We start from the raw sequence: 19,990 nt of genomic DNA on the forward strand, positions 1-19,990 counted from the left end.
GTATAGCGCTTTACTTAGTCCCTAAGGACCCCAAAGTGCTTACACTACATTCAGTCATTCACCCATTCACGCACACATTCACACACTGGTGATGGCAAGCTACATTGTAGCCACAGCCACCCTGGGGCGCACTGGTTAAAGTCAGAGTTCATGAATGACAATAAGAAAGATCCATCCATCAGTTTTCTTCTGCTTATTCAGGCCAGGTGGTGGGAGCAACAGCCTAAGCAGAGAAGCTCAGACCTTCCTCTCCCTACCCACCTCAGGGTTATCCAGGGGAACACCAAGGCGTCCCCAGGCCAGCCAAGAGATATAATCTCTTCAGTTGTGCTGGGTCTGCTCCGGGGCATTGTTCTGATGGGACATGCTGGGAACACCTCACCCAGAAGGCTCCCAGGAGGTACCCCTGTCAGATGCCCGAACCACCTGAACTGGCTCCTTTTGATGTTAAGGAATATTGGCTAGGGATGGGAATTGATAAGAACTTAGCCATTCTGATTCTATGATACATTTTACTTATTGATTCAATTCCTTATCAGTTCTCTTAGCGATTCTTATTGGGTTCTCACTAGCTCCGCTCTGAGAGTTACCACCATTACTAAGCACCACATTACATTTATGCAAATTAATTGTATGTTGTGTGGTCTAATGTTGTGATCAGTGTTGAGTCATTACTCAAAAAGGTAATGTATTACACACATTAGACATAACACATTTATTAGAAGTAATGCAGTACATTACTTAATTACTCCAAGGAGAAAACCATTCATTATACCACCCATTACATTACTTTCATCTTACTCTCTAAAATGACCTGAAACACACTGTATCAAAATTATTACTTAACAATCGAACACCTGAGGCTACAATCCCAAACACCAACACAAATCCCTATCCTAATGAGGACACATCTTTCTCTTAGCATTTGGGTATGAACACAAACAACACAAAACAAAGATGAAATTCAGCACAAATACACTTCAAAGTGATGGCAACAGTTATTCTACTGTAGAAACACGACCAGGTAGAAATGAAGGCTGCAACCTGACTGCTCATCCGCTTGTTACCGATGAAGTTCAGCAGCAGCTGGCCTCACCACAGCTCACAAATGACAAGGAGCCAGGCTTGGAGAGGGTGCCTGAGGTCAAGTGCCTGGTGACTGGGCCTTAGGCCACGGGGCCGTGCTGGTTATAGCCCAAAGAAGGGACATGGACTCACATTCCTGTAGGCCCACCACCTGCAGGGGGCACCATAGGGGTCAGGTGCAATGTGTGCCAGGCGGTGACCAAGGGTGGAGATCCCGATACCCAGCTAACGAGAATAAGAAAGACACTGGGCAAAAACAACACCCATAGAAAAATTCTTTGTCAAAAAACATCTTGATGATCCCCAAGACTTTTGGGAAAATATTCTGTGGACTGACGAGACAAAAGCTAAAGTTTTTGGATGGTTTGAGTCCTGTTACATCTGACGTAGAACTAACACAGCATTTCATGACATACATGACAGACAGGCAAACATGGTGGTGGTGGTGTGATGTCTGAGGCTGCTTTGTTGCTTGCCATAATTACTGGAACCATGGATACTGCAAAGAAGAGTGGGCCAAAATTCCTCCACAGCCTCATAAAAGACTCATTGTCCATTATCACAAACGCTTGACGGCAGTTCTTGCTGCCAAGGGTGGCGCAACCAGTCAGTAGGTTTAGGGAGTAATTACATTTTCACACAGGGCACCTATACCAGGTAACAGGTTACATGTTCAACTCAGAGGGAAAAAAATGCAAACGTTAGCTGAACTGACAAGGAAATTATCACCCAGGCTTAAAGTTTGATCCATCCACGGTATCACAACCTGTCTGCGGGTCTGTGAAGCATCCATGGGACACCACATGAAGTGACAGACTGAGGTCTCTCACCCCCCACCCTCCCACTCCCAACACCTACAACTAGCACCTCCGGCCCCCAGCGCTTACGCAGTTGCCACCACGACAAGAATACAAGCATTCTTTCTCTGGTTGCCTTGGTGACACTAATTATGGGGTGTGGGAGGGCTCACGGGGCATCCGAATTCCGAAACGACCATATCGACGTAGGACAAAGGCGTTCAGGGACACCCAGTGACGAACAAGGGCTTAGTTATACACACACGCCACTCCCTGGAGCGTGTGTGTGTTTACGAGGAACTTGCACAGATTCCCCAGAGACACGTGTGCATGCCTGCCCTGCTATGATAATTACCTTGAGGAGATCACACTCCCAGTGTGTGTGTGTGTGACATAAGTGAGTGTATGTACAAATGTTTGTGTGTATGGACAAATCTGAGAGTTTAAGAGCGTCGTTTGTGCCAACTTCATGCTGTGGGCCTGCATCGAGATCTAGAAGGAGTTTCAAGGAGTCATATCAGTGATGTTACAAGAAGGACTTCAGTTGTATCTACTCAGACCATCTTTTTTTCACACACACATGCCCCGTGGGTCGTTTTCAAACACACACACCAGGAAGGACACCAGGTCAAGGGCTACAAAGCAAGGGCAAGAGCAAAGAAATAGTCCCCAGTATGAGAACAGAGGGGACTAGAAGAGAGAGAGCTGACTGGATCAAAAATAAAGTGAAGAAAGAATTGCTTTTGAGCATCAGGGTCACAAGGGTTGAATACCAAAAGAAGGCCGAAGCGATTAAGAGTATTGACATGGAGGCAGATTTATGTGTGTGTGTGTGTGTGTGTATATGTGTGTATGTCAGAGGTACAGGGAGAGCGAGAGAGATGGGTGTTTGTGTTGAGGGTGAAAGGAAGAGAGAAACTGTGTGCAGTCACAGCAGATAGCGTGAGTGTGGCAGTTACAGACGAGGGGTGGGGAGACCATTTTAACATCTCTAAAAAAAGGGGTTAGCTCCTCATATAGTCAGCAGATATGCCGGTCATGAAGGTAAGATGCATAACAGAGATAAAACAAAGGTCAAAAGTCAGAATTTGAGCAGCACATGTTTGGAACAGATGCCTTTCATGGTGGACATTTTGTCTCTGCAAAGCAGGAAAACCACAGTGCAAGTAATAACGATAATGATGGCTCTATTTTATTCAGTGCCACAGGAAATCACTATCACAGAGGCAGCGTGTACTGTGTACTACCAGCCTTTATTTGACGTTATTAAATCCAACGTTATTTTTTCTGTTTTGGCAAATGAAAATGTACACCGTGAAATGGGCTCACGGGGTTTGGTAACCAAACCTCCATACACTTGAGAAAATGACCCTTGATTTATTGTAAATCACCTAGTAGTTTTCTGTCATATACTAAACAGATTTCTAATCATATTGTTTGTCACGATTAGCTAGCCTCAAGCGGCAGTGAATACGGCCAAAAAACCAGCGACTCCAAAAACATCTCAGGCTACACGCACAGGTGCACAGGTGTTTTTTCAAACTGACATTTCACATCCACATAAGCACTATTTTTAAATCTCTGTCTGCATCAAAATGCAAAAAAACAATCTTATGTGCGGTCAAGAGCAGCAGGTAGTTATGTAGCTTTAATTAGAAATGATGGCCAATCAGAAGCCTAATATATCATATATACTGACACAAGAATAGGTTTGGTCTACATAGAAAACCCCCTTTATTTCTATCAGAGCCCCTGAGTAAGTCAGAGTTGTGTCGGGTCATGTAGCCCTCAAATAGTAGTGATGTGCGTATCGATCCTGAAATATCGATTCCTCCAATACCAATCATTTATGTTCTAGAATCAATTCTCACATTAAAATATTGATATTTTAGTAATTTAGAGTAAATTTGTAGTTTATCATTAACAGGAACACAGTGGAAAGAAACGATAACATTCGGATTGTCTACATTCAAAGGAACTACTTCCTCTTCCGCCTTTCATAGTCATGTGCGAAATACGGCTGTATAAATGTCTCGCAGCCCCTTGGCGTGCGCACTCACAAATCTAAAATATAACCGGGCGCTGGCATAAACTCTTCTGTTTAATCATTTTCTGTTTGACGTTTATTCAGCTGTGTGAAAACCCCGGAGGAACCCTCCCGAGGGATTAATAAAGTTAAATTTAATTGAATCTAATCTAATAACTTTAATCTCAGTTATCAAAGTGACTTATATATCATGTTTAACCCGAGTAGCGAAAGACCGCGGGGGTTTGAAGACGATGTGTCGGTCGGCTCAGATATTTGAAGTTTACACAGCTACATTCTCACCTGAAAATATGTTAAAAGTTTTTTTGCGACCCAGAAAGAGAAATGAGAGTAATATTAAAACTAAGTCACTGCCGCCATTGTTGGAAACTGGAATTGGCTGGGCCGCGCTATGAATTCTGCGATATGGTTTTTCAATTTTGTTGTCCGGGTGGAAAATTGGGAGAAATTCGAGAGAATGGTGGCTAAGGGAGATTTTCGGGAGGGGCACTGAAATTCGGTATTCTCCCGGAAAAATCGGGAGGGTTGGCATGTATGGTTGTGGCAACATCACTAACCTTGTCAAACACCTCAGAGAAAATCATATCACAGAATATGACGAGCGTATGTTGAGTAGGGATGGGTATCGAAAACCGGTTCTTGTTGAGAACCGGTTCGACCTGTTTCAATTCCTTGGAATTGTTTGCCAATTTTGCAAATGATTGTAAGGCCATGTTACTCCTAAATTTCTATCTTGTTCAAAGAGAAGATATAAAACAAAGTTCTAAGCTAATCGACCTTAGTGTTCTCTTTAAAAAAAAAAAAAAAAAAAGAATCGATAAGAGAATCGATAAAGAATCAAATCGTTAAACAGAATTGAAAATGGAATCGGAATCATGAAAATCTTATCAATACCCATCCCTAATGTTGAGGCTGAAGAGGAGGACAGGGACAGGTGCTGCTAGGGCGAGACAGACGTCTTTCACGGAGTCCTTTAGTCCAGCAGGCAGGCAAGGTGTTCAAATAGCGCACAACTTCAGTTTTTTTTATTTCTATATGATGAACTCTGCATTATTAAGTGATAAGAACAAGTAATCTGATGTCCTGTAATCATTATGATGCTATAATTTGAGATACAATAAATACAATAAGTTTTTGTACAAAGTATCGGTATCGGATCAGTATCGTCGATACCACCCTGAATATTACTTGGTATCGGACCGGAAAGAAAATCTGTGGTACCGCACATCACTATCAAATAGTTCCTGGATGTTTAAATATGTGCCGGTAACATACAAGGTTGTTTTTTAACTTCTTAAATTTAAAAATGCATTTTAAACTTCTGTGCTGCTATATCTCTAGCATGGCTAGCATATGTTGCTAACTTTCATAGCTATTGTAAGACTCTGCCCTTCCTGTAAAAAAACAAAAAAGGTCCATTGAAGTGAATGGAGATGGCGCAAGTCTTCCATTCAATGGCTCTGATTTCTTTTAATCATTGACACATTTAAAGGATATTCATGCTTAAAGTTTGCATTATTAGGGGCACGGCCACACTGAGACAGCTAACAGTGTAACAGTTAGCTATGTGCTAGATGTCACATGAGCGAATTCACATCACTGAACTTGTACTCCTGATGGTGTTTGTGGTGTTTTTAATGCAATAATTTGGCTAATAATGGGCTAAAGTCATCACTCTGGTTTTAGCGAGTGAACCAGCATATTGTTCCTATGTTAGTTAGCAGCTGCTAATCAAGCTTGCAACTGTTAGCTGGAAACTTGAATTTCCTCTTTATCGAATTAAAATGTTCCTGTGAGATTAATAATAAAATGTTTGATTTTGCAGATATTTTGTTTTACACTTTTTACACATCATTTACACATAGTCCATGATAATTTGTTGATTAAAAGATTAATTAAATTGTGAATTATCCAGTTTCACCTTAGCAGTTGAGAGCCCACGTGCATGAGAAGCGCTCACAATATTAAAGAGTAAAATTCTACAATTCCATAACAACTGAACAAACTCCATGTGATGAAGGTCATGTGATAAGGCAAGAAGATTTGCGATAAGTGAGTACACAGAGCTTAATCTGGGATTGCTTTGTTAACAACAATTCCAGATCAAGGTCAAGATTCCACTGTGAAGCCTATTTTCTCACTCACACAAGCAGTTATGTATATAAAAAACTAATATAGAACAAAAGAAGAAGAAGAAGAAGAAATGTAGCTCAAATTTGAAGAAGTAAGCCAAGTCTTCCTCTTACACCTAAATGGACAGTACACTATGGACACAATTATACAAGTAAGAACTTTCTGTGACTTAAGGTGAGTGATGGTAGAGTTAGGATATAAATAATCACTCTCTGAAAACTCACACACGGCAAAGTCACAGGCAGTGTATAAAACACACACAAGGCCACACACTGAAACACAGGAAGCCAACACTGTGCTTGTTACAAAGCACAAAAAATGCACTTAAATCACACTAAGAACCAGTATCTTGTTGTTTTTATTATAAGGAAGTCAATAGAATCACCAAAGCTTACAGCAAGTGGAAGCCTCTGAAGTAAGTGACAACCTAATTGAAAAATGCAATTAACCAGTAGCAAATTTATTACTACAATGATGACAGTCAACTTGAGGTAAACTTTCCCCCCTTTACGTGTTGTGGTAAATGTCTTATTAACCCTTCGAAGAACATATGTGCAGGTTTTACTGGCACACAGTCTTTGTTTGAGAACATCCTCTCCACGCCGACAAAGGTTTTTTAGCAGATAAACCATATGTGTGTGTTCTGGCAAACAGGAAATGTTGGCAGGATATAATAATTTTTCCCCCCCACCTTTTTTAAGTGAATGAAGTGCACGTGTGCATTGTCTCGCAGATGGATTGGAAAGAGGGACACGGGGTGAGCGAAGGCTTGTGTGCATGTGTGCCAGTAAGCAGGGAAAATAGTTCCATGCCACAAACACACACACACACACACACACACACACACACACACACACACACACACACACACACACACACACACACACACACACATCTCTCCCATCATGCCAATTTATCCCAAATGTAGGGGAAGAGGAAAAGAGAGGAGGAGGAGGGGATGGAAAGACCTTCCACAGAGTGAATGATGTCAATAACACACAAAGCCTCAGGGGAGAAGGCTGGGTAATTGTTGTTGTGTGCGTGTGTGTGTGTGTGTGTGTGTGTTTGTGTGTCTGGGGATGCTTACCATACAGTTTCTTTTGTGTTTGCCTGCCTTTTGTTTGTGTCCACGGGTGGCAAGGGACATGCTGTCATGCTCCTTAAAGCTGTGTGTGTGTGTGTATTTGAGTGTGCGTTGTTTGTGAAATCCTGTGCGTGCCAGTGAGTCTGCGTGAGTCAGGTTGTGAGAAAACAAGTGCATATCTGTTGCTGAGTGTGTGTACTGAGAGTTTACTAGTGTGCAAACAAGGACTCAGGCGCAGTGCCTTATCTGAGTGTGTGTGTGCAACTTTTAAAGTAGTCAGTCAGATAATTAGTTTAAAAGAAAAATAAGATGCTATTAAAACGAATGTAAAAAACATAATTAAACTACTATTGATATCTGCTTCGTTCAGTAACTGATTAACACACGTACAGGCCTGTTTGGCTTGCTTTTCAGAGCGTCTCCTTCCTGTCCATCACTAAATTGACCTTACGTTTGACTTCACTCACTGTGTAGCTTGTTTTCAGTTTGGGCAGTGTCACCTCTTTCTGTTTTTCTCCACCTAGCACTCTCCCACTGCTCCAGGACTCCAAATTCCCCAATCCCACTTGTTCTCCACCCGTGCCCTGGCCTCTGCCTTTGTCTGTGCAGGCGGGCGAAGGCCGGAGTCTGCTTGGGGAGGCCAAAGAGCGAGTGAGCGGTGCCCGGGCTTGACCGTGTTTGTGTACATTTTTGTTCCCTGTTGGTGTGTGTCTCTCCAAGTGGTCTGGAAGTGAAAGCTTTAAGGTGTCCTGATGAGATGCCTGGGATCGCAGCCCGAGGAGCTCCTGGCGAGCCTGAGACAGCGCAGCAGTTAGCTCTTCCCTCTCTTGACACTCCCGCCTTACTGTGTCCTCGAGTAACGTTACCTGGATATGAACAAAAAATGAATCGTTCAGAGGATCTCATCAACAACTTTTGTTTTATTTTCAAATAAAGAAGGAACAATTCACCTCTGTTTCAGTTTCTCATGCACACATATTAATATTAACCTATTTTTTATGAGCTAATCAGCTTTGAACCAAGCTTAGCTCAAGTTCAAAGCAGTAGTTCAAAGCTGACTCAGTCATGCAGAGATTTAACAAATAAAATACACTCTGTACTTCATTTGTTAAATCTCTGCATGACTGGCAAAAATGGCTAAATATTTACAGTTTAAAGGAGGGGTTGTGACTGTTTGAGACCATAAATGGCAAATATGGATAAAGTGATTAACCAGGGCCCTGTGCAAGTTTTATTTTTCTGTAAAACATGCTTACTGCATTCACCTCCTCACCAAATATCCCAAGCTGCATTAGGCATCCGGCTTCTACCTGACTAATGTGCAAACTTTTGAGCTATGGTGTGTGTAAATGAGACAAACCAGTGCAAAAATCACCTTTTCACTACACAGGATGCACAACGCACCAGGGCCCCAGGAACAGGAAGTAAAGGGCTGGGTTTAACTCACAGGCAAACATTTAAAAATTAAATAGGCATTCTTTTAAAGCCCTCCATAGCTTTGTCCTAATTTTACACGCATTTCCCACCAATATGGCACATGGCAATAAAGACTGCTTATTGGCTCATTTAATTACAAGCATGTGCCATTTCAATGGTTTGCATCATTATGGCCATCTGCTGTTTGATAACACACACGTGTTGCTTGCAGCCCAAAAATGGTGAAGTGACAAACCTAATCACCAAAATTTAACAGATACTAAAAGGCGGATCTTTGTAAGCAGTCTGTGTGGACTCAAAACAATTAACACCACACAAATCTTACGGCAATCACTCCCACATGCTTTTAGCACAAGAGCGGGGTGATGTATAGACTGCACAGCTTCCATAATGGATTTTTTACACTCTAATTATGAATTTTAAGGCTAAAAAAAGGCTACTTGACTTGCATGAAGAAAATAACACTTTAAAGGTTGAGTGAGGCATCCTTCTTTTTCAGATTTTGCTCTACTGGCCATCTGGTCTGTTTATTTCTCCTTGCAATGTGTTTATATTGTGTTGTTTAGCATGTTAGCATGCACCACATTCACTTTCACTCTTAGATGCAGTGTTTTGTTTGCCCAGTCTACCTTCTCCCCAGGCCTGTGTGTAAGCAGGAATACCACTGTCGCAGACTGGCTGCAAAACAGTGCTTTTATTCCAATATTTACAAAACCAGGGCAGTGCACAGACAGCTAGCTGACTGTGTGGTATTTGGTAGATGTGCAGTTGCTTAAGAGCATTCATACAAGGAATAATAAAAACAGAGACACACTAATATCCACCTAAAGTCTGATAAATTAAGCCATTGGGAGGTATTGATTATAAATTTACATTTGTTTGAAAAAAATTGTTAAATCTTTTACTTGTTTTTGTTACTTTTATCAGTGTGATGAGGTTCATCAGTTTGCTAACAGCACTAAAAACTGAAACAAATGTGAAGAACCGAAATGGGTCAATCAACTACATCTCGGAGCTAGGCTAAGCAAAAATGCGCTGCTCCTGTGTTTGTGTCTGGACTCTTAAATGCTAATGCTTTCACAGGCGTGTCAGATAAAACCGATGATTTAGGCACCCTGAAGATGAATGAATTTAATCCAGAATAAAATGAAATATGTTGCTTTCAGATTTGTCTGAGTAAGCATTGGATGTAAATTTTAAGCCTTTAATATTCTCACTAGCCACACTATACATCAAACACTCACAAAGCCATCATCAAAAAATGCTTTAATGTGAGTTTTGCGTGTGTTTTTAAAGTGTGTGTGTGTGTGTGTGCGTGTGTGTGTGTGCGTGAAACATAAACGCACTTCTTGACTTGAGAATGTGACTGTGAGATTGTCTCTGTGTGTAAATACTGCCCTGGCCCCAGGGTGTACATCCACATCTGCTTCTCAGACAGGCCCATCATGGAGGACATACAGTAAATGCGTGTATACCGGCTTTTCACATTCATATTTTATATATAATTATCTGTCTACAATTGTCAGCATATGTACACGTGTTAACAGATGCCTGTGACACACTTTTCCAGCTTTGTGTGCTGTGTCGCACCTCACGCTATTATTGTGAGAGTGTGTGTGTGTGTGTGTGTGAAACTGTTTGCACACGTTGGGCCACTTCCTAAGTGTGTGTATGTGAGTCTCCATCCTGTATGTTTATATGCAGCCATGTGTTAGATCATGTAAACGTGCGCGTGTGCGTGTGTGTGATGTCATGCATGCCAGTCTAGCTGCAATAGGGGCTCCTAGTGAGAGCAGGATTACAGGGCTATTAGAAAGAAGTCACACGCAAACTTACAGAGCCCCTGCTTTTAATCTTACACAGTAAACCACATTCCACTGGCAACACACACACACACTCAAATGCACATAAAATACAGTTTAAGACCCTCATCAGCATATACATACTGTATTTAGTGATGCAGATCTACTGTGGAGTGCATGTTTGCACACGCAACGTTGCATGTGGTGTGTGTTCTCTCTGTTGTGTGACTTCAGTGGTTAGTGGGGGGGGGTTAAAGGTTAGCCATTTGATCCCTCAGACACAGTGTGACCGTTCCCTCTTCTCCTGGTCAGCTGCAACAAAGCCACAGACAGACAGGAGGGGGAGGGAGACAAGGAGAGTCCGGGACACAGAAACAGACAACATAAAGGAATAGAGACAGAGTTCAGGGGACGGGCAAGAAAGAAAAAAACAAAGCAAAGCAGCGAGAGGGGAGAGATTCAAGCCGAATAGGAGAAGATTATGCAGTTATTGCTGGCTTGATCTCCATACTGCTCCAGCCACAGAGTGACACGCTAAAGAGGCCACAGCATCTGCAATGCTATTGTTTGAATATCACTTTTTTACAGTTACTAAAGGCTCCACATTATACCCCTTTTTAACCAGTTAATGCAAGTACCACATGTCCCCAGAGTGTGTATGTTTCAGCTTAAAATAACACACAGCTCATTATTTCTTCCACGCCTGCACAGTTTTGAGCTCGGTTTCAGCATGTGCAACTTTAAATCAAACTGGAGCTGCAGCTACACCCGCCTCTTTCAGAAAGAGGTCTGTGCAGAGCAACAGAAACAGAAATAGAATAAATAAAAGCATGTGATGCAATGTAACGCTTAATAAAAATAAAAATGTAACTTCTAACAAGCTTTTAGACTTTGTGGTTCAGGTAATTATGGACACTGCACTAAAATAATTTTGCCTTTTGGATTTTTTCTTCTTCTTCTCCTTCTTCTTCAGGACAGTATGTCCTTAGAAATGAAAAACTGAATCATGGCTGTACTAATGAATTATGAGCATGTATTCTCCCTCTTAACCTGCCAAACTCACCTCCAGAATACACTGGAGAACCACAAGAACCAAAGTTAGTCCCTCTTTGTCTGATTTTTCTGCTGTTGGTGCATATGTTTATGACTTTTTTTGCTGAACCTCAATAAACTGCTTTAATAAGGAAGCTGAATCGACAATGGACAGGCTTAGTTCATCACATTCTGGACCTGACGTGACTGCTGGTGAGAGGTCATTTGAAGGAAGTTGCCAAGATGCTGCAACAGTATCTGACCAACGAAATGGCATAATGACATAACAAGTTCATAGTCGAAATCCAGTGACCATTTTTCATAGAGGAAAGGGCGGTGAAAGCTCGCATTTGAATAGGAAAGATAATCTAGAAGCGTTATACTGATTGATCTTCTCTAACTACAGTCACAGCGCAGTCAAATATGGTGACAAAGAACAGAAAGGCGGGGTGGTGATGGGGGGAGAAGCCGCTGTGCTGAAGGTCCATGAATGACATTAAAAGAGCATGTCAGCTGTGAAATTGGCATCAGGACACCTTGAACTGGCTTAACCTATTTGGACGGGCGCTCTGAACGGGAGGCCGCTGATGAGACGGTGGGCGGACAGAAAGGGGGAGGGTCGTTAGAGGGCTGACAGATTGTAGCGATACAAAGCTCAGCTGCATGACTGAGACAGTCATGCAGAGGAAACCAAGGTGATTAAGCAGTGATGAGAAGAAGATGACTTGACTATAACGACCTTTGTAGATTAGGGATGGATCGTCTCCTCTGATGAGTCTTCTGTGAGTTTTGCTTTTACTTTCAAGTTCAAACTGAACATTTCTTTTAACAGAAACAACTTAAAAAATACACAAAGATTTTGCCTGTGATGCTTTTATGTGGCTGTGTACAGTTCAAATAAAAATGCAACATAAATGATCCTAAAGCACTTTTTCTTCATAATTTATTATTTCACTGTTGCTTAAACTATTGCAGCTCATATAGTGGGATGTCTTCACAATGTGTTTCAACTGAAGATTAAACATTTAAAGCTGGACTTACCTTGGACAGAGACTTTTTAAAATAATTTTGGTTTTGTACATTACAATGAATTTTAAATGAAACAACTCAGATGTAGCTTTAATTCAGTGTGTTAAGCAAAAAGATTGAATAAAACTTTCAGAAACTAAAGCATTTTTTTAACGCAATACCGTCATTTCAGGGGAACAAAAGTACTTGGACAAATTAAATAACTGAAAATAAAGTGTTTATTTCTAATACTTGGTTGAAAACCCTTTGCTGGCAATGACAGCCTGAAGTCTTGAACTCATGGACATCACAACGTGTTGGGTTTCCTCCTTTTTAATGCTCTGCCAGGCCTTCACTGCAGCGGCTTTCAGTTGCTGTTTGTTTGTTGGCCTTTCTGTCCAAAGTTTTAACAAGTGAAATGCATGCTTAGTTGGGTTAAGATCAGGTGACTGACTTGGCCATACAAGAATACAACCTCTTTGCTTAAAACTCCTGGGTTGCTTTGGCTGTATATTTTGTGTCATTGTCCATCTGTATTATGAAACACTGTCCAATCTGACTGCATTTAGCTGGACTTGAGCAGACAGTATGTCTCTGAACACCTCAGAATTCATTCGGCTGCTTCTGTCCTGTGTCACATCATCAATAAACACTAGTGTCCCAGTGCCACTGGCAGCCATGCACAACCAGGCCATCACACTGCCTCCGCGGTTTTACAGATGATGTGGTATGCTTTGGATCACGAGCTGTTCCACGCATTCTCCATACTGTTTTCTTACTTCACTCTGGTAGAGGTTGACAGTTCAAAGACTGATCTAGCCTTTTTATTCTTGAGGCTTATGAGTGAGTGGCTTGCAGATTATAGTGAACCCTCTGTATTTACGTTCATTCAGTCTCCACTTTATGGTAGACTTGGATAATGATACGCCTACGTCCTGGAGAGTGTTGTTCACCTGGCTGGCTGTTGTAAAGAGGTTTCTCATCACCATATAAATGATTCTGCAATCATCCATCACTGTTGTCTTCTGTGGACGTCCAGGTTTTTTTTGCATTGCTGAGTTCACCAGTGCTTGCTTGCTTGCTTGCTTTCTTTCTTTCTTTCTTTCTTTCTTTCTTTCTTTCTTTCTTTCTTTCTTTCTTTCTTTCTTTCTTTCTCAGGATGTACCAAACTGTAGATTTTGCCACTACTATTATTGTAGCAATTTCTCAGATCTTTTTTTTTCTGTTTTTGCAGCTTAAGGATAGCTTTTAGCTCCTTTGACTGCACGTTGTCTGTTCAAAGCAAAATGTTCCTGATGAAAGCACGACACCTCAAATCAAGCCCAGGTCTTTTATCTGCTCAATTGATAGTGATACAATGAAGGAATTGCCCACAGCTGTCCATGAAATAGCCTTTGAATCAATTACCTTTTAGTCCCTTTAAAAAGTGACACATGTTAAGGAGCTGAAACTCCTAAACCCTTGATCTAATTTAAATATGGATGCAGTCAAAGGAAAGCTGAGAGTCTAGTAATTATGTCCATGTCCAATATATAACTATAATTGGAATAGATTTCAGTAAACTATGTTTAGTTAGGTCCAAATATATAAGGACCTAAATGTAAATACTAACTGTGGCTCTAATTACTTCTAGTAATGTGAAAGGACAGAAAATTCCCCCGTTTCTGGTTCTTTTTTTGGTTGTTCCACTTTAATTTGGAGAATTGTATTCGTCTGTTGGTTTACTTCTGCCCTTTGCTCGATATTTCTGCTTTTTACATGCTGCCTGTGTTCAATTAGCCAGTCAGTCTCTTCAGTATATACACAAACCACTGTTCACTTTACAGTTGCCAGAACTTGTACTTTACACAGCGTAGCTTTCCAGACATTTCCCAGATTGTATTCCCTTTTTCATTTTCTTTTTCTTTTTAACTTCCCTGTGTTCCTGCTTGGCTTCTTCATCGCTTACTTTTACACCGTTTTTTTGGACTCTCTTTTGCCTCCCCCTTTGTCTCTGTGTGTATGACCTTTGTCTGAAATAAAACTTTAGGGTTCTGGATTTTATCTCTGGCCGGCTCGCCACAAATGATTTAAAAGTTCTTACATACCTGGTACACATTTTAATTACAGGCTTCTGAAACTAAATTTCCAAAAAGCATATTGCCAAAGCAATATTAAAGAAAAGCACTCTGAGAGCACAAACTTTAACCAAGGCAGCTAAATCTCTGGGCAGCATTTACTTTTAAGGGAACTGTGGTGTATTATGGATTCATTTAGTTTTCTTTGTTCTTTTCAAACTTAATTTAAAAAGTTTGTTGTGCATTAAAAATCAGATAAGGGCAGCATGACAGATGTTTACTTTGATTACACATTCGTTGTGTAGGAGTAGGTAATGGATAATAAGCATTGATTTGTAAATAACTAGACATGAATAACACGAGCTTGTTATATAATATTACACTGCAGTATATTTCTGGAGTGTAAAATTGAGGTCAGAGGTCAGCTATAATGTGATATTTAGAATACCCATGTAACAGTATCATTTCCTAAATGTTGCCAATACAAAATAAGGCAGCAGATTTTTAAAAGTATGAAAATTTGACCTTATTTGACCTTGAAGAAGAGGTCAGAGGTCAAGAAACATAATTTTAAAAATCTCTATATGGCTTTATTATCACTTTGACCATCAGATCGATCTATGAACCTTGGAGGTCAGATATCAAATATTTTAAATCTGTACACATTACTATCTATGACAATATAGACCACACTGTAAGAATCAATGTTATTGTCAATTTTGGCCAGTAAATCATGAAGTTGACCTTTAAGACCTTGGTGGATTCAGGCCAAATTTTGGTGGACTATTAACAGGACCCCACCCCCACAAAGTTTCATCAGAATTCACTCAAAACTCTCAGCTATGGTGTTTACAGACAGAAAGAATAACACACAGATACCAAAGCTACCAAAAACATATAAAAAATAAAGTCACACACACACACACACACACACACACACACACACACACACACACACACACACACACACACACACACACACACACACACACACAGAATGTTTGGCAAAGTCAAGCTCATCACTACAGGAAGCTCTCTTTCCTGTCCCGTCTTTGTTCTTGTTCATAAAGTTTGCTCCCGCGCTATCGTTCATTCATTCCCTCAAACACGTGCACACACTGGCCTTCTTTTATTCATTCCTCCATTTGAACTTTTTATATGCACGCCCCATCCTGCTTCCTCTTTGCGCCGCTTCCATCTCTTTATGTGCTGCTTCGCAATTTAATTCGACTCCATTTTGAAACGTACTGGCACAGAAATCCAACACTGCGCGCTCTGCTGCCAAAGCAAATATGAACTCTGTCTGTCTCTCGCTTCTCTCGCTCTCTCTTCATCTTAAACTTTCTCGCTCACTGCCTCTGGCTGTGATCAAGCTAACGTAAATATGCGCTTAATTAATGCGATCCGGCCCTGTGTGAATAGGGATTGCACACGAACAAGTGAAGCTAAGGCAAATGTCTTTGTTTGCAAATGCACACTTTCTGTTTTAAATTCACCTGAAGAACAAAAAAACTGAGAAACCTTCCACGGTTCCACCCATGGTTAGACAAACCATGCGCACACCTCTTCCTGTAGTTCAGCATTCTTCTCAGTCATTAGCTTTATCGCTGCTTTAGCCTGGACCAGATTCGCCATCGCCTGTCGGTGTGTCTCCTCCTCTTTTCTCCTCCTCTCCTCACATTGGGTTCTCCTCTTGTCCTCCCTGCTCCTCCACTCTTGCTGCAGTACCTCTTGCAGTTCCCGCAGTTTCATTTCACTCTTCTCCAACTGCAAAAGAAGACATGTTTTAATCCATGAATAAAAACAGTTACTTATAGTAAACAAAAGACTGTTTAAACAGGACAGGACGGTTTTGAGATGTGGATCTCTTTAAATGATGCTGTCTGGCATTTTGTGGATTTCAAACGGACTCATTAAAATGTCTTTCAGGGACTACGGGGAAATCGAGGTGACATAAAAATGCAAAAGCTTCAAGCGTTTCTGCTTCATATATTGGGGACAACATGTTTTCTTTGACCTTGTCTAGACTTTGTTCCAGAAGTGGGCAGGAAGGGAATTAGCAGTGACAGACACAGTAGGAGCTGAAGGGCTTGAGGGGGGAATTTAGCATTTTACTACACTGGGCATATTCACTGCTTGTCAAATTTGTGATCTTGACACTGGTTTGTGTTTTGCTTTCTCTTTTATTGTTGTCTCCTACCATCAGCAGTTTAAATGTGGGCGGATATATATTTTGGGTGTGGGAAACCTGCTAACCCGCACGTCATCATCTACTGTTATCACATATCCAACATCTGGATTTAAAATCTGACACAGAAAATCAACAGAATCTTTCCTTTCCAACATTAACAGTCAGGTATCAAGCTTTATATGGAAAATTTGGTTTTTAAAAAAAAAAAAATTAAGAGGTGGATTTACGCTTCCTCAGTGTGCCCTAGATATTCTGTAATACAGTTTAACATTGTACACTGTCTTCTTGGTCTAAAAACAACTTATCAACAATTCAGACAGACCTGGTTCCTACTTGTGATTGACTCACAGGGGCGGCAGCACACACTATTGGATATGTTTGTGCCTATGTCCAATGCTACATAGAGGTTGGAATTGCATTTTTGATACTTTTTCTAAAATATGTGGACAAGCAGTATATCCATCTCCATAAATTTCACTGTCCGGCGTGGTACAGATGGTATTAATTGAGGGCCACCAGGAAGGGAAAAAAAGGGAGACGTAACACAACAGGTGAGTGTTCTGCAGTCAATCACCTATAACAACCATCGCAAAAGTAAATCAACGTCACAATGAAGAAAACTCATGTTTTCAAAGACTAACTGAGACTTGCATGAAAATGACATGCAAGCTGTGGCATGAACTGAAGCGAGCTATTCAATGAAGACGTCCTACAAGCTATTAAGGAACTGATACAGTCCCAATACAGAAATGGTTTAAGACTCTTTATTTTTACTCCTTATTGTTATGCAAGCCTCATAAATAGCTAGAGGAACTTCTACAAGTTCCCAAATTTAGTGGTTAATTTGCTTCTTTTCAGCCCACACTAGAAAAAAGTTACCACTACTTTGAAACATTCGTTTAGTCACACTGTTACTATAACTTGACTAGATTAAGAATTAATTACTAATTAATGCACAAATGTCTGCAAATATTTTCTTCAAATTTTTGCAGTCAATTAAGGCCATGTCAAAAAGAAAGTACACCATCTTTCTAAGGTTTTACATAAGCTATCAGGTCCTTAAAATGAGGTAAATTTAAATACAAAACCTCAGACAACAACACAACAACACATGATCTATTACACCACATCAGTATTTATTTACAAAAATAAGACAAAATTCAGAAGCACTGTGTGAAAAACGAAGTATACCCTTAATTCTTTTCATGATTTACAGCCTGAGTCACACAGGCCTAGAGACCTTGGTAAACAAAAACCATATTCTCAGATTGTTTGTAAGTGTTTACCAGCAGTTGCTGTGAAATCAATTGCAAAAGCCTCATCCTCAAAGGCCTAGAGATCAGTCAGTGACAAGCTGATGAGTGGTTGTTGGACGTTCCCGGCAGTCACTAGGTAAAATTGGTTGCAAAGAGGTAAATACCACTGCACTGAAAACATTTATGCAATTACCAGCGGCTTACTGCACTCGCCCAAAGTTTGCGCAGGAGAGTGTCTGCTAATACTCGCCAACTACTGACCAAGCAGTCATTCACTTTCAAAGTAAAAGTTGTGCCTTAAATCTGCAAACAACAAATTTCAAAAGGCACACCTTTTACTTTAAAGGCCAAGTTTCTCTGTTTCTGGTTTGTGTCACACTTCTTCAAGTTTAACTCTTGCTAGGGTAAGTAGTTGGCGTGTGTTTGCAGACAAGTCAGCAGATAATCTGCTAGTGACCAAAGCAGCTGCAAGGACGTTTTTACCACGTCAAAGTCAGCAACTTCCAACAACCACTTGCTGACTGGTTAGGGAATACACATTATTTCTCAGTGAACCGGTTTGTAGACTTGACTGACTGGGACCTAAGAGGGAAAGTAACAGCCAGGTGCCAATAATCAAATACACTTGAAAAGATGAACAACCATGGCTTGTTTGGAAGTATTGCCAGGAGAAAGCCTCTTCTCTCTAAAAAGAGCATGGCACCACCGCTTACTTTTACAAAGTTCATCCAAACAAATCTCGAGACTTGAATGTCAACAATGTCCTTTGGACATATGAGACCAAAGTGGAGATGTTTGGCCATAATGCACAGCACCTTGTTTGGAGAAAAACAAACACAGAGCGAACATATCAGCACAAACACCTCATATCAACTATCAAGAAGAGTAGTGGAGACGTGACGACCACAGGAACTGGTCCCCTGTCTTAGTCAATCACAAACTCCTCTGTATACCAAAGTATTCTAGAGTCAAATGTGAGGCCGTCTGTCTGAGCTAAAGTTTGGCTGAAACTGGGTCATAAACAGGACAAAGATCCCATGGACAGCAGCAACTCTACAGCAGGATGACTGAAAAAGAAAATAATCAAGGTGTTGCAATGGCCCAGTCAAAGTCCAGGCCTCAGCCTGACTGAAATGCTGGTGAGGGACCTTAAGAGAGCTGTGCATAAACAAATGCCAGCAAACCTCAAAGAACTGAAAAGAAGACTGGACCAAAATTCCTCCACAATGACGTGAGAGACTGATGAAGTCATACAGATTACTTCAAGTTATTATTGCTAAAATTTGTTCTACAAGCTACCAAGTCCTGTGAAAACTTGAATTTGATGCATAGTGAGTACTAAATTCCCTACTTTGAAAAGAGTTACTACTCACAAAGAACTCAGGAAGAACTTTACCCAGAAACTGAAAGTTTTACAAAAAGCTGGTGCAAGCAGATCCTGGTCTTACATTTCTAGAGGCCACAAAGTCGCAGAGAGAAAACAAACAAAGACAGACACACAGGGAAGTAAAATGGCCAAAAGAGAAAGGAAAAAGTTGACAGATGGCAAATTACAAAAGAGAACACAAGAATGGATGTACTCGGCGAAGCACATGCTCTGTCCTCTTATCTGCAATTTCAGAATAATCTGTCTGCTTGCCATCTGTTCAGATTTCTTTCTCATAATACAGTGAATGAAAGATGAGATATAAAGGGGGGCAAAATTGAAAAGGACAACCACAAAAGCTTGATATTGTGAACAAAGGCTTTAAGAACTGCATGCATTTTGCTCCTATTTATGTAATGGAATTTGATGTGTACAACACTCATGTTCACCTAACACCTATGCACCTTCTGCTGAAGCTGGGACCTGTCTTGCTGACACTGTAGAAGCATGAACTGGCTCTTCTCCCTGTCCACTGTCAGCTCTAGGTCCATCTCCTGGCGAAGCTTCTCCATCTGCTCCCTCAGGTGCAATGAACTCTGGGATCTTTGCTCTTCTAGGGCAGCAGTCAGCTACAGAATTAAAGCCAAACACACACACACAAAAACATTTACACAAGACCAGCCTACATATGTTT

General features: G+C 40.9%; 1 protein-coding gene across 1 annotated transcript in view; it reads right to left on the reverse strand.

The window, feature by feature from the left end:
• Positions 1–7,557: 7,557 nt before the first annotated feature.
• lekr1 (Leucine-, glutamate- and lysine-rich protein 1) overlaps positions 7,558–19,990 on the reverse strand; it is a 104,638-nt gene continuing 92,205 nt past the window's right edge. The window contains exons 10-12 of the mRNA XM_085370095.1: positions 19,761–19,925; positions 16,047–16,250; positions 7,558–8,013 (exon numbers count right to left, since the gene is read on the reverse strand). Of these exons, the coding sequence (XP_085226221.1) occupies positions 7,558–8,013; positions 16,047–16,250; positions 19,761–19,925 (825 nt within the window). The remainder of the gene's footprint in view (positions 8,014–16,046; positions 16,251–19,760; positions 19,926–19,990) is intronic.

This window comes from Diplotaxodon limnothrissa, linkage group LG14, assembly GCF_057381915.1.
Source record: "Diplotaxodon limnothrissa isolate DT_005_m linkage group LG14, D_limnothrissa_male_GT1.1, whole genome shotgun sequence".
NCBI classification, from domain to species: domain Eukaryota; kingdom Metazoa; phylum Chordata; class Actinopteri; order Cichliformes; family Cichlidae; genus Diplotaxodon; species Diplotaxodon limnothrissa.